Genomic DNA, 16,091 nt, shown 5'->3' on the forward strand with positions numbered 1-16,091 from the left:
GGTTCTGCTCCTGAACCTCTGCGCACAGCATCTGCAAATCGGGGCTGTACCAAGTCCCTTTCATCTTTACACAGGACTGTAAGCTGTCATCTGTGAGGCGTGAACGGTGTTTGTTTTTAACGTAGTTCACAGTTGAGAACAGCTGCTGACATAATGTTGATCCGAAGATCCATAATTGGCCTACCTGGGGTTGAGTCTTGATAAATTGCACACCGTTTCAACTGGTTTACCGGCCTCCTGTGAGTGTGACGCTTATTTTGAGCAATGAAAAAGCTGTTGAGAAATGCTAGGAGCTAACTGGGTGCTAACCGTATCATTCAAATATATCTATATATATCTATATCTATATATATCTATATATATATCTATATATATCTATAGATATAGATATATTTGAATGATACGGTTAGCGCCCAGTTAGCTCCTAGCATTTCTCAACAGCTTGATATAGATATCTATATAGATCTATAGATATCTATATAGATATATATAGATATCTATATAGATCTATATATCTATATCTATCTAGATCTATATATCTCATCTTACCGTTCAGAGCTGAACGGTAAGAACAAGATCCGGGCCATCAACACGTACGCCCTGCCCGTGATCAGGTACCCTGCTGGGGTAATAGGCTGGCCAAAGGAGGAGATAGAAGCCACTGACATAAAGACAGGCCCCTGCACGGTATGTACCACCGGCAGATAGAGGAGGTGGCTGATATCCAGAAATCCTACCAGTGGCTGGACTGAAAGACAGCACAGAGGCACTAATCATGGCAGCACAAAAACAAGCTCTGAGCACAAGATCCATAGAGGCTGGGGTCTATCACACCAGGCAAGACCTCAGGTGCAGGCTGTGTAAAGATGCCCCAGAGACAATCCAGCACATAACAGCAGGGTGCAAGATGCTAGCAGGCAAGGCATACATGGAACGCCATAACCAAGTGGCCGGCATAGTGTACAGGAACATCTGTGCCGAGTATAACCTGGAAGTCCCGAGGTCAAAATGGGAGATGCCCCCAAGGGTGGTGGAGAATGACCGAGCTAAGATCCTGTGGGACTTCCAGATACAGACGGACAAAATGGTGGTGGCTAACCAACCGGACATAGTGGTGGTAGACAAACAGAAGAAGACGGCCATAGTGATCGATGTAGCGGTTCTGAATGACAGCAATATCAGGAAGAAGGAACACGAGAAGCTGGAGAAATACCAAGGGCTCAGAGAAGAGCTCGAGAGGATGTGGAGGGTGAAGGTAACGGTGGTCCCCGTGGTAATCGGAACACTAGGTGCGGTGACTCCCAAGCTAGGCGAGTGGCTCCAGCAGATCCCGGGAATAACATCGGAGATCTCTGTCCAGAAGAGCGCAGTCCTGGGAACAGCTAAGATACTGCGCAGGACCCTCAAGCTCCCAGGCCTCTGGTAGAGGACCCGAGCTTGAAGGATAAACCGCCCGCAGGGGCGTGCTGGGTGTTTTTTTTTTTTTTTTTATATATATATATATTTTTTTCTCAAACCTTTATTTAAACATCAGTACAATACAAAACGGAATTAAACAGTACTACAATAATGGTGTTGTACTTACAAAAGAATTGTATGCATAGATAAACAAATACACGAACAGTATTCAGAAACAACAATATAAATATGCTAGGGGGAAAGTAACTGATCAAGCCAAAGAATAAAGTGATTGAAAGATCTTGCTTTTTTCACAAACACCAATAGTTTTTATAGCTTTTGGGTTAGTGGAGTTCTTAATTGAGTTAAGATTCTGTACAAGTTCAAAGGAGAATACATAAAAAGAGGGATGTCTTCCTAAACATTTGGACTTGTGAATATGAAATTTAGCCATTAAAAGTAACAAGTTAATCATATATCTGTTATCAAAGTGTAATTGTCTTTGGTTTTTGTGTAGACCAAACAAAACATATTTCCAAAACAGTACAAATCCTTTAAATATATTTTCTGAAATAAAAACACATAAACTCTGCTAAAAATCTTGTACAAGGTTACAAAACCAAAAAAGATGTATAGTAGATTCCTTGGAAGTTTTACAAAAGCTACAGCTTGTATCAATGTCTAATTTGAATTTGCTTTGAAGATAATCTTTAGAAGGATAAATTCTGTGTATTAATTTATAAGAAATATCTTTAATTTTGTTGGTAATTAAAAACTGATTAGGGAGTTTCCAAACTTCGTTCCACATAATACCATCTGACAGCTGGTTCAAGAAAAAAATGACACATGGTAGCGTGGTTATGGTACTCTGAAATAAAGCTCTAATCGATTTATTGCTGTTTTTAGATTGCTTAGAAAAGCAAATCTTGCCAACAAAAGTTTGTATGGGAGATGCCAACGGCCTGTGGAATGAAGTGATATTAGGTTGATTCTTAAACAGCATACAAACCCCTGATGGTATTGAGCCAAATACTTTGGTATAATCGTGACAATTTATAGCTAAATTGAAATGTAAACAAAATTCTTCATAGGAGAAAATCGTACCATTTGAATCAAATAATTGGTTGACTAAAATAATGTTATTCCTAAACCAACTATCTAAGAAGAGAGATTTTCTTTTAAATAAAACATCCTTGTTATTCCAGATATAATGACTGTGTGGACTAAAGTTATGCTTGTAAATAAGAGTCCATGCTAAAAAAGCTTGACGATGAAAAGCAGAGATTTTTAAAGGGATTTTATCAATATCAAAATTACAAGTAAGGAAAAATTCAGTGCCACCTAACTTAGAAAACATGAACACAGGTATAGTATTCCAAATGGAAGTAGGATTAGTAATTAGATTCTTCAACCAATTTATTTTGAATGTGCTATTTAAAGTGTTAAAATCTAACACATTAAGTCCTCCATTGACATAGGAGTTCATAAGAACTGTTTTTCTAATGTAGTGTGTCCTATTTTTCCAGATAAAGTTGAAAAGTAACTTATCAACCTCTTTTATAAGTTTTTTTATCAAGGTGCAATGCCAATGCAGCGTATGTAAGACGAGAGATGCCTTCTGCTTTAGTTATTAATATTCTGCCTTTTAACGACAAATCTCTTAAGAGCCACTGATTAAATCTGTGTTTGAGTTTCTCTAGAATAGGATAAAAATTTTGAGTGATTCTACTTTCCTGATTTTTGGTTATTATGATACCTAAATAATCCTTTCTGTCATCGTTGTATTTTTACTCAGTTGTATATAGTATTTGTATTTGTATTCTATTTTTATCTTATTGTATATTTATTTTATTTTATTCTACTGTATATAGTATTTTATTCTATTCTGTACAGCTGTGTACTGTATTTATTCTTATTGTATTCTAATTTTTGCCTCATAACTTTTGCACTGTCCACTTCCTGCTGTGACAAAACAAATTTCCCACGTGTGGGACTAATAAAGGTTATCTTATCTTATCTTATCTTATCTTATCTTATCTTAAATAACAAACTTCTTGTTTTGTTGGAATGTTACACAAAGCTGTTTTCGAACATTCTTTTATCGCCATAAGTTCACATTTAGGAATATTCAAGTACAATCCAGAAACTTTGGAAAATGTGGAGATTGTTTCAATAGCAATAGAGATTTGATTTTCATCTTTTAGGAATAATGTAGTGTCATCCGATCATTCAAATATATTGAATGTTGGCAAAGAGAGGAAGTGACGTAAGACTTGCGCATGCGGGGTACCGATCGGGTTTCCGGTACGGATCGGGTAGTGACAAGCGGGACAAAGTAAGGACGCTCCACGAGAAGAGGTGTTTGCACAGAGAGCTGCTTTTTCATTCAAAGAGAATAAAGTAGTACCACCGTTTGGATCGATATCTGCATCGATCTGCCCACTCTTGTCTCCTGGATCGTAGCTGAGATCAGCGTGAACCACGTGGGTCTCTGCTCCCTGATCTGTTTCCTGTGTTTGGAAAGAGTTCCAGCTTCATCGCGGAGTTTCTCTCGGTTTGTGGGCTCATCTAAAGGTAAGCACCGAGCTAACTTTACTGTGAGTTCAGTTCATGTTGAGTTTAGCTCCTGAATGAGGTCTTCTGCTGCTCTCCTCGGTGTCTGTTCACAGTTTATTGTGAACACGTTGAGAGAAGAGTGAGAGAGTGTTTGGAGAAAAACACCAACTAATCATTAGCTCAGCATGCTGGGAGAAGTTGGAGCAGAAAAGTCTTTTCATTGTCCCTGCAGCTGTTTTTCTGCCTGCACCAAACCTCTACAGCCTCATTTCTATTTGAAGTGATAACAGGAAATGGATGAGAGCGATCTGCTGCAGTATCAGGGTCACAATAAACGTTATTGTCCAGCTGCTGTGGATGAACACATGAGAGGAAGTGAACTCCTACAAAGTCTCGTTTTAATGAGTGTGGCTGCTGTAAAGTGATGCACAGGAAGATGTTAACAAAAACTAATGAAACAGAGATGAAAGTAAACAGTGTTCATATTTGAAAGCACAGAGAATAAAATATATTGTGGTGGTTAATGTGCAGCTCCTGGTGATTTGGAGAAATCATGTTTTTAATCACGTTGTGGATTGAATTTTTTTTTTTTTTTTTTTTTATCTACAGAAGTTTTTCCCACCTGTGATCGTTCAGATTGATTTGTTGGGTTGACTTGAATCATATGAAGGTTTAAAGCTGCACTTCCCCCAAAAAGAATAAAGTATAATCGTGACAAATGTAATAATGTCTTCCTGTGTCAAACACAGCTGCAGTCAAAGCAGGAAGGAAAGCACTGAAACCACTGATCAAAGCTCATTAATCAAAGGCCGCTGATCAATGGCAATGAGTACCATTCAGAGAGAGTTGGGGAGTCGCTGCAATCACAGCATTTGATCAATGAGCTTTGATCAGTGGTCGTTGGGGAATGGTGGAGGTGGTGGGACTGGGGGGCTGAAGGAGTTGAAACTGTGGGGTGGGGGAGTAACAGGTCTGTCCCTGTTTGTGGAAACCACAGGAGGAGCTGTTCAGGCTGTTGCTGGGTGTGAATTGTTGATGGAGTCTTTAAACTTGTAGTTGCTGTTTTCCAGACTGAAGCAGAGTCGTTAGCTGAAAACTGGTTTTAGAGGTTTATTCAGGACACCTTCTCAGGCTCTTACAGCCTTACCTGTATCATAACAAAGTGTATAAACCCCAATCCACCTTTAACATGGTCCTTCTCCCAAACCTTCAAATAGGACTTTCTGGCCCTGTCATAGTAAAGGGCTGCTTAGAATATTAGAGCCAATGTCACAAAGTTCCTCCTGAAGTATAAGTGAGTGAGAGAGTTTCCTCACTTTGCAGCACAACACGTCTCACAAGATTTCTACAAGCAATCAGAGTGAAATTTGTACTTTGTGTTGTCAGATGAACATATGAGACACTTTGACTCTTCAGTGCAGTGTGGAGCCTAACAAAGATCTGTTTTGTGTCCCAGCTGATCAGCAGGAGGAGAAGAGTCTGACGGAGCAGCAGAGGAACATTTTCAGCCATCTGGACTCAGCTGAGTCACTACAGAGGAAACAATGAGCTCAACACAGGAGGTGAGGAAAATATCACAGTTTCACCAAATAATCAGTCACGTCTAAAACTCTCATCCTCCCAACCTGTTATATGACTGTGTTGCATATTATTATATATACAATCACTTCACTAAATATTCTGCGTCAGATTGTTTTGCAGCATCTTTCAGTTTACGAAAAAACATAATGTCACATGTACAGACCCAATATCTGATTTCAACACATGAGGACTTACATGTAAGCTTTACATTTCCAGTTTATTAACCCTTTAAAGCCGGTCAGAGCGGGCACGCTCCGTTTTGTGTAACTGTTTTTAAATCCCGGTAGCACTGCAACCACGTAAGCTAGCGCAATACTTTTTGAAAACCGGAGGAGTTGTACTTACATCTTATGCCATCAGCTTGTCCTAACTCCCAGTTTCCTTCCACATAAAGCTTTGCAAAACCTGCATAGAAAGCACTTGCAGCAACAAAGACATAATATTCCAGAAACACGCTTTGCCGATCCGATCAGCTGTTCGTAACACTTCATACTCCATCAGCGCGAACTATCGCATGTCCTCCATGTCCTGCCTGAAACCGGAAGTGATGTCGTTTTGCGGAAATGTAGCCTTTTACCATCAGGGCCTTGTGAGCCTATACTGCTGTTTTTAAAAGTTATATTTGACTTCATGACTTTCTGTGTCGTTTCTGGGATGCTTCGGACTCATATTGCACTGCTGGAAATAGTTTGTTTTAATTTTTGCAATTTGCATTATAATATTTATTTATTTTTTCCTGCAGTATATAAAAATTGGTGTATTTCAAAAATAAAACTATGAAGACACTTTTCTGGCACTGGGCTGTAATTCGTGGCTGTGGCATGCTGGCTAACGTGGTTTTAACTTGGCTGTGTGAACAAATGGAGAAACTATGATTCCCCTTTTAACCATACGATTCAGCATCTGGAATTTGTACCATCTGGTGCTGTCACACATTCATTCTCAGATTCTTCACCACTTAAATTGGCATTAGTCAATGCAAGGTCCGTGGTGAACAAGACTTTCATATACCGTGACTTGGTTGTTTCTCATGGCTTGGACTTTCTCTTTATTACTCGAACTTGGCTACCTACTGATGATCTAGCTGCTTTTGTGGAACTGACTCCTGAAAACTGTAACTTCCTCAACACACCTAGGACCTGCTGGTCGTGGAGGCAGCCTGGCAACAGTTTTCAGAGATCACTTTAAATGTAGAATGCTACCCAGAAGTGTCTACACCAGTTTTGAAATGCAACTGCTGGATCTGTCCTCTCCTGTACTCTGTGCTCTAGCTTATAGGCCTCCTCACCTTAACAAAGACTTCATTAAGGAATTTTCGGATTTTCTATCCAACCACTGATAGGCTTCTAATCCTTGGCGACTTCAATATCCATATGTGTTGCCCCTCTAAACCTCTGGTTAGGGAGTTTTTACAACTCTTGGACTCATTTAACCTGACCCAGTCTGTCAACGGCCCTACACACAAGCAGGGCCACACTCTTGACCTCATCTTGTCATCTGGGCTCTCAGTGATTGGCGTTGAAGTGATTGATGTGTGTCCGTCTGACCATAATTTCATTTTGTTTAATATTCCAATTCCTCACTCATCCCCCAAACAAACCCAGGCCCCCTCTCTTATACTCCCTATAACACCTGAAACTGCTCCCCAATTCTCAGCTGCCTTCGCTGCATCTCCTTTAGCCACCTTTGATGAAAGTTCTCCTCATAGCAATAATCCTGATGAGCTTCTTGCATGTTTTAATTGTGCTTGTACCAACATAATGGACTCAATTGCTCCTTTAAAAAGTAGACTGCAAAAATTTTAAACTCAGCCTTGGCTAAATAAGGTCACTCGTGCCGTCAGGCAGGAATGCAGGAAAGCAGAACAAAAATGGAAGAAAGATAAGCTCCACGTTTCTTATCAAGTGTTTAGAGATTGCTTAAATAACTATCAGCGCACCATCAAGGTAGAAAGAGCAAATTATTTCTCCATGATCATTAACAAGAAGTCTGGTAATCCTAAAGTTCTATTCAATACAATCAACTCTGTCTTGCATCCCACCACATCAATCATATCTGAGACTGCCCCACACACGTCTGAGGATTTTCAAAAATTCTTTACTGAAAAAATTAATGATATCTGAGCACATATCCCGCTCCCATCCCAAGACCCCTCTGAACCACATACATGTTCATTCCTTTTTTCAGAATTTAAACCGGTTTCATTATCCCATCTCACTGATATAATAATGCACATGAAACCAACTACGTGCCCCTTGGATATGTTACCTACACCATTTCTCAGAGATGTGCTGAAGACAGTCGGCTCAGTTTGTTCCACGACTGCATTTCAATTATTTGATGGTCTCATTGGTCTTTTCTATCTATTTTGATGAATAAAAGCTTGCCTTGTGGCTTGCCTCCACCAGTGTGTGAATGTGAGAGTGAAGGAATAGGGCATTGTAAAGAACTTTGGGTGCCTCAAAAAGCGCTATATAAATCCAATCCATAAAAATAATACAGTAAAATAATATAATAAAATAATACGATAAGCCTTTATTATATCCTTTATATTTTCAAATATAAAGGAAATAAAGGAAATTATAATGATTGTTCAGGTTCAGTTTGTTCCACGACTGCATTTCACTCACTGCCTCTGTTTGTATCTCTGTCACTGCAGGACCAACATGGAGCGAGAAGTCAGCGCTCTCAGGAGGCCGACAAACCTCAAAGAAGAAAGGGAGAGAAAACATACACTTGTGACGAGTGTGGGATGGGTTTTGCTGTGAAGGGTTCACTAAAACGTCATCAGGTCATCCACACTGGAGAGAGACCGTTCAGCTGTGAGTTGTGTGGAAAGACTTTTTCTTGGAAGGATGTTCTAAAAAAACACCAACTCATCCACAGTGGAGTTAAAGCGTACAGCTGTGATCAGTGTGGCAGAGCTTTTACTCAAAGTAGCCAACTACAGAAGCATCTAGTTACCCACTCTGGAATTAAGGCATACAGCTGTGACATTTGTGGAAAAACTTTTCGCCACATAGACAGCCGGAATACACACCTACGCATTCACACCAGACATGTTGTGTACTGCTGTGATCAGTGTGATAAACAGTTTATAACAGGCACAGATTTACAACAACACATGTTTACCCACACTGAGGAGAGACCTTATAAATGTGACCTGTGTGAGAAGACTTTTAAATCTCCACGTTACCTGAGACGACACCAACAGATCCACACCAGAAAGAGACTCTACAAGTGCAGTTACTGTGAGGTATGTATTTATATTGTTATCTTGTCATTTTAGCCTGACTGTTTGGAACAACTCTGCTCATTAAACTGCGTTAGCGGCACGGTGGCACGGTGGTTAGCACTGTTGCCGCACAGCAAGAAGGTCCTAAGTTCAATTCCACCATCAGTCTTTCTGTGTGGAGTTTGCATGTTCTCCCCGTGTTTGCGTGGGTTCCCTCCGGGTACTCCGGCTTCCTCCCACCGTCCAAAGACATACAGTTTGTGGGGATAGGTTAATTGGAAAATCCAAATTGTCACTAGGTGTGAATGAATGGTTGTCTGTCCTTGTGTGTTGGCCCTGTGACAGACTGGCGACCTGTCCAGGGTGTACCCTGCCTTTCGCCCTACGACAGCTGGGATTGGCTCCAGCGCCCCCCGCGACCCTGAAAAGGAAAAGCGGTAGTGAATGGATGGATGGATGGATGGATGGAAAAGCAGCTCTGAGTGATTCAGATTTTCATTTCAGTTATGGTTTTTGTTTACACGATCATGAAAAACTAAAAGTGGTGAAAATTGATATGATGGTGTTATTTAATGTTCAGGCAGTTTCCTGGTATATCATGATATTGTTATTATTTCAGCATAAATGGCCTTTTGGGCATTTTGGGCAGGGATAGCTCAGTAGGTAGAGTGGTGGCCCCATGATCGGAAGGTCGGGGGTTCGATTCCCCTGAACAGCTACCCTGAGGTACCCCTGAGCAAGGTACCGTCCCTACACACTGCTCCCCGGGCGCCCAATGGCTGCCCACTGCTTCACTGAGTGAATGGGTTAAATGCAGAGAGGGATTTTCCCCACGGGGACTAAATAAAGTACACTTTCTTTCTTTCTTTTCTTTCTTTTCTTTCTTCTTTCTTTACAGCGGCTCGTTCCTCTGTCAGGTGTACATGGAATAAAATAAAACACAAATGAAAATAAGCACAAAACCAAACATTCAGTAATCTTCTCTTATGGTTAACAAAGTTGTATCATTACGTAATGGTATTGTATTATTGTAGCAGTAGTATCATTGCTTATTTATAGCTTTAGTGCTTTTAGACATTAGTGTTAAAATACTTATTTAATATTATAATTGCAGTGTCATGGGGGTAGCAGTGTTTGTCTTGTGTCCCAGTCAGCTGAGTGTTATAACTGCACAGTTACAGTGTTATTAATGCAGTATTAAATGAGTATTACTGCAGTGTTACATTAGTAGTTTAGCACTGTGTTGGTACCCTGCAAATATTAGCATAGTAGTACTTTAGTGTAACTCAGATGTTACTGTAACATGAAATAAGTATTACTGTAGTATTATGGTGGTAGTATTGTAGTTATTGCAGCCCAGTCAACTGAGTGTGTTAACTGAAACAGTCAAATGTAATTGGACGTCTGCAGAGATGCTCTTTATTTCAGGCGATGTTCAGGATAAAAGTGTTGAAGGACTGACTTACACTGTCTTTGTGTCTTTGTTTAGAAGCAGAGCGACACAGATGGATCCAGTTCTCAACCCTGTCATCACTGTGGTGGTGGGGAAGAGTTTCGTTGTGATCTTTGTGGAATAACTTTCAGTCGAAAACATACCCTAAAAGTACATCAACGTAAACACACTGGAGACAAACTGAAATATTGCAAAGAATGTGGGAGAAGCTTCACCACATCAGGTAGATTAAAAGAACATGAACTCATTCACAGTGAGGTTACAAAGAACCTCTGTGAACAATGTGGGTCATCCTTCACCACTGCAATCAACCTTAAAAGACATGAACGAGTCCACACAGGAGAGAAACCATACAAGTGCAGACACTGTGACAAAAGCTTTTTACAATCAGGTAATCGTAACAATCATGAACGTACACACATGGAAGGAAACTACAGCTGTGACCAGTGTGACAAGAGCTTCAGGAATCTCAGTTCATACTCCAAACACAAACGATCCCACGTTACTAATAAACTGTTTCACTGTTACCAATGTGCCAAAACATTCACCTCATTGTCTGCTCTGTGCAAACATCAGCGTGATCACTCGGGGCTGAAATCACTCCCATCACTGGATCACAGTGAATCTAAAGAGACAGAAAGATCCTCTTCCGGTTTCAGGGTCAGACATAAAACCCTTGAGATCAGGCTCCACAGAGTTCAGCTGTGAATGAACATGTTCCTCTTGTGTACTGAGAAAAATTAAACAGGTGATGAGCAGTGTTGGGACTAACGCGTTATTAAGTAACGCGTTACAGTAACTACGTTATTATTGTGGTAACGAGCACAGTAACTAGTTATTATGCCAAAACCAGGAACGCGTTACTCGTTACTGGGATTTAGATAGGGTCGTTATTCGTTACTTCGTGTGGTGGCTATCGCGGAGCTTCTACAGATTCAATAACATTAGCAAGTGGTGGAAGCCAGCAGGTGGATGAAGGAAAAGGGAGGCAAGAGGAGAGACCCGAAGCGGCCGCTGGTCCGAGAGTGTCAGGTGAACTGAACTTCAGGTAAGAAGTTATGACCTGCAGTCCATCTGGGTCAGATATGAACCAAGTTTAGTTGGAGTTTATTTTCGTTATGCTGACTTTTTCGTACTGCGTGCTAGCTAGCATGACGGAGTTTCTATACAGCTGGGTGGGTGCTATGTTACTGATGTTGAACTTTATTTTGTTCATAAGGTTAATTATTAGAGTTGCCAACCGTCCCGTAAAAAACGGAATCGTCTCGTATTCAGAGAAAATATTACGCGTTTCGTATTTAGGTGAAAAGAAACACAGTTTGTCCCGGACTTCAGCTACAATGAAAAAGACACAAAGCTGGAGTTACTGTGTGTTTGCTGCACAGCTGCCTCTTCTTCTCTCCTGTTTCTGCTTCAATCGTGAAAGTGATGATCAGCTGATCGGCTTTTCTCTCTTGTTTGTTTATCGCCCACTTTGCGCCAGAAAGAGGAAACCAGCGGATGTCGCGCCAAACAACAGCAGCACGTTTAAGCTTGATCAGCTGTTGTTAGAATTTATTTAATATTAATTTCTAGTATCAGCTGATGTTTGCTGGAGCCACAGCTGTAAATCTGCTGGTCATGATATCGGTTTGGTTATGTGGTGAGAGGGAAACATGAAGATGAAACAAGGAGATGTCCTTACTGAATCAGAGCTGAACAGGTGATGGAGAAACAGGTTTGCCTTTTAGGTGACATAAATGAGTTGAAGGGAAGTTATGAACTGTTTCTGAGAGACAAATAACACCAGGATCCTTTTCTAAGTAGCTGACAGCTGGTAACTGTGCAGGGGCGGGTCTAGCAAAGTGTTGCCAGGGGTCCATTAAAAGGGAGAGGGGGGCACAAGGAAATACTTTCTTATTCTCATTTAAAATGTCTCACTTTTAAAAAGATAATTATCTGAGTCTTACAACAAACAATTGATAGATTGATACATATATACCATCAGAACAGTGTACATCACTGTCACAACAGTGTTTATTTTCATTCAAAGGCTTTATGGTTTTTCCTATAATGGTGGGCCGGTCTCTAGTCAAAATGCCCGGGACGATTTTTTTGTCCCAGTCCAGCCCTGTATGCAGCTCATCTGCAGTCTGTTGTTACCTACATCTTCCTATTCAGAAGGCAGAATTTCCGAGTTCTGAGTACAATCGAAAGCACCACGACTGCAGTTTTTGTGTTGGATGTAAAAAGCGAGGATAGAATGGCTAGGATAGAATCAGGCGTGGGATTTCTCTCGTGGAAATGTGCACATTATTTTTTCCTTTCTACAGGGAGTGCAGAATTATTAGGCAAATGAGTATTTTGCCCACATCATCCTCTTCATGCATGTTGTCTTACTCCAAGCTGTATAGGCTCGAAAGCCTACTACCAATTAAGCATATTAGGTGATGTGCATCTCTTTAATGAGAAGGGATGTGGTCTAATGACATCAACACCCTATATCAGATGTGCATAATTATTAGGCAACGTCCTTTCCTTTGGCAAAATGGGTCAAAAGAAGGACTTGACAGGCTCAGAAAAGTCAAAAATAGTGAGATATCTTGCAGAGGGATGCAGCAGTCTCAAAATTGCAAAGCTTCTGAAGCGTGATCATCGAACAATCAAACGTTTCATTCAAAATAGTCAACAGGGTCGCAAGAAGCGTGTGGAAAAACCAAGGCGCAAAATAACTGCCCATGAACTGAGAAAAGTCAAGCGTGCAGCTGCCAAGATGCCACTTACCACCAGTTTGGCCATATTTCGGAGCTGCAACATCACTGGAGTGCCCAAAAGCACAAGGTGTGCAATACTCAGAGACATGGCCAAGGTAAGAAAGGCTGAAAGACGACCACCACTGAACAAGACACACAAGCTGAAACGTCAAGACTGGGCCAAGAAATATCTCATGACTGGTTTTTCTAAGGTTTTATGGACGGATGAAATGAGAGTGAGTCTTGATGGGCCAGATGGATGGGCGCGTGGCTGGATTGGTAAAGGGCAGAGAGCTCCAGTCCGACTCAGACGCCAGCAAGGTGGAAGTGGAGTACTGGTTTGGGCTGGTATCATCAAAGATGAGCTTGTGAGGCCTTTTCGGGTTGAGGATGGAGTCAAGCTCAACTCCCAGTCCTACTGCCAGTTTCTGGAAGACACCTTCTTCAAGCAGTGGTACAGGAAGAAGTCTGCATCCTTCAAGAAAAACATGATTTTCATGCAGGACAATGCTCCATCACACGCGTCCAAGTACTCCACAGCGTGGCTGGCAAGAAAGGGTATAAAAGAAGTAAAATTAATGACATGGCCTCCTTGTTCACCTGATCTGAACCCCATTGAGAACCTGTGGTCCATCATCAAATGTGAGATTTACAAGGAGGGAAAACAGTACACCTCTCTGAACAGTGTCTGGGAGGCTGTGGTTGCTGCTGCACGCAATGTTGATGGTGAACAGCTCAAAACACTGACAGAATCCATGGATGGCAGGCTTTTGAGTGTCCTTGCAAAGAAAGGTGGCTATATTGGTCGCTGATTTGTTTTTGTTTTGTTTTTGAATGTCAGAAATGTATATTTGTGAATGTGGAGGTGTTATATTGGTTTCACTGGTAAAAATAAATAATTGAAATAGGTATATATTTGATTTTTGTTAAGTTGCCTAATAATTATGCACAGTAATAGTCACCTGCACACACAGATATCCCCCTAAAATAGCTAAAACTAAAAACAAACTAAAAACTACTTCCAAAAACATTCAGCTTTGATATTAATGAGTTTTTTGGGTTCATTGAGAACATGGTTGTTGTTCAATAATAAAATTATTCCTCAAAAATTGCCTAATAATTCTGCACTCCCTGTATTGGTAGGTGGCACAATGCACTTGTGGCAAGTAAGCAAGCTAGAAGACTGGCACTCTTGCTGGGTATCCAGTTACGGAAGCAACACATTAACAAGAGAATTCTGAGTAAAACCAAAGTTACTTTCCCTAGTAACTAGTTACTCTGAAAGTAACGAGTAACTTGAAGTAACTGAGTTACTTTTGATAGAAGTCTGAGGATATTATTATTGTGGTGGCTAGGAGTAAATGTCAGACATGCATATCATTCACATGAAGGGGGCACAGATCGTGCAGAGCATCACACCATCAGCGGGGAGTTAGGAGCCAAATTGCAGTCTGCCGAATTTTGGGGGATGCTTTCCGATGGATCTGTGGACATCATTTACATTGTGTCTGTGTCCAGCAATGGAGAGTTTACCTCTGACTCTCTTGGACTGATTGAACTGGGTGCTGACCGCACCGCACAGGGATGGACTTGTGAGACTTCTTGAGGACACAGGCTTGGATGACTGGACAACAAAGTTGGTCGCTGCGTGCACAAACGAGGCTGCTGTCAACGTGGGTATGTCCAATGCGTTGTGCCAAAACTCCGGCAACTTGCTACAGTTGGAGACTTGAAAAATAAAAAAATAAAGCTTTTTGTTTGCTATCGACATTAGTTTACTATCCGCCCTGTTGCGGTATCAGACGGTCCATCTCACTGTGTTCCTGCGAGTGTTTATCTTCCAGCCTTCTGAAGATAAACCAGTCCTTCAGCATTAGGGGCATAGTGTCTTATAACGACCATATAAATCCTCAGATACAGTGGTGTAAAGTTTTAGGTATTTGTGCCACATCCCAAGCCATTTGCATTTCATGTGATAGGTTTTTTTGTTTTTTTAAGAGGTAGTCCGATTTCAGTTCAGAACTTATTTTGTTACTGTTGGGTTCATCAACACAGTTTGCACTACTGGAGGTATGGATATTTCTGTGTTGCTGTAGATCTTGTATGAGCAGCCGCTTCTGTGAAGAGCCGGAGGATTTTCAGCCGAGTCCGCTGGAGGATTCATGGGACGGCTCGTCTCCTCCCTCTTCCAGGAGAAAGCAGCATTCACACCGCTGTCGCTCCACGGCAGCTGAGCAGACAACTTTTGTGAGTGAAAATGACTGTTTGCCACATTCTTCACATTCTGGTACCAGACCAACTACCATTTCATCTATGGTTAGTCACGCTCCTTCTATGAACACTTTGGTTTTTCAACTGACTCCTCTGAACCTCGATAATCCTGCTCCTGTGTCTGAGACTCCCAGTGTTGCTCCACCAGTACCTCACTGTATTTTTTCTGTGCCTCAGATGGAAAATGTGACTAGCAACAGAGTGCCATCTGCCATATTAAAACTGGCTAGGAAGCTTGGACTCAGTGCCGCGAAACTATTGAATCAAGTTGAGTTTTGTGTTTCAGAACCATTTAACCTCGACCCAGCTCACCATGCTTTTGTGTCCATCCCATTAACACTGTTCAGGCAGCATCTCATGAGACTGTTAGTATGGCTTTATCCCTGGAGTGTGCTACTCACCAGCCCATTTACACAGAAACTGTCAGTGAAAATGTTCCTGAGCTCCACTCTCTGCCTCCTGCCCCTGCACTCAGGGCAGCTCGGGCCCAGCTTTCTCCTGCACCTGTACCAGTCCCTCGGGTGAGGGAGGTTGAGGTCCAGCTGGTCCCTGCTTTGGTTTCCAGACCGGCTGAGAGCCCCACCAGCAACCTTCCTTGTCAGCTGCTCCACCACCTGCGGCTTCCACGCCTTCACCTGCAGCGCTACCACCACCAGTAGCTTCCTCGCCTGGTCCTGCCTGGCCTAGTCCTGCTAAACTTCGTCCCTGCCTGGTTTGGCTTCAGTGGCCACCTTCCAGGCCGCTGACTGGACTTCTTGGCCGGTGGCTCCGTGGCCGGCCTCCTGACCTGATTCGTTGCCACCGCTGGCTCCGTGGTCAGCCCCCTGAGCTGTTCAGTCATGGACTGTTGAGCCTTCGGCCCCCC

At 41.8% G+C, this 16,091-nt stretch overlaps 1 protein-coding gene across 1 annotated transcript in view; it reads left to right on the top strand.

Moving 5' to 3' along the window:
• The window catches only part of LOC146701518 (uncharacterized), a 28,615-nt gene extending 16,543 nt beyond the window's left edge, over positions 1-12,072 (top strand). Inside the window, exons 4-5 of the mRNA XM_085468878.1 lie at positions 8,195-8,791; positions 10,260-12,072. Coding sequence (XP_085325004.1) covers positions 8,195-8,791; positions 10,260-10,931 — 1,269 coding nt within the window. The 3' untranslated portion in view covers positions 10,932-12,072. The remainder of the gene's footprint in view (positions 1-8,194; positions 8,792-10,259) is intronic.
• The last annotated feature ends 4,019 nt before the right edge of the window (positions 12,073-16,091 follow it).

This window comes from Copadichromis virginalis, linkage group LG9 (assembly GCF_057382275.1).
Source record: "Copadichromis virginalis isolate Kocher_CV1m ecotype Utaka linkage group LG9, C_Virginalis_male_GT1.1, whole genome shotgun sequence".
NCBI classification, from domain to species: domain Eukaryota; kingdom Metazoa; phylum Chordata; class Actinopteri; order Cichliformes; family Cichlidae; genus Copadichromis; species Copadichromis virginalis.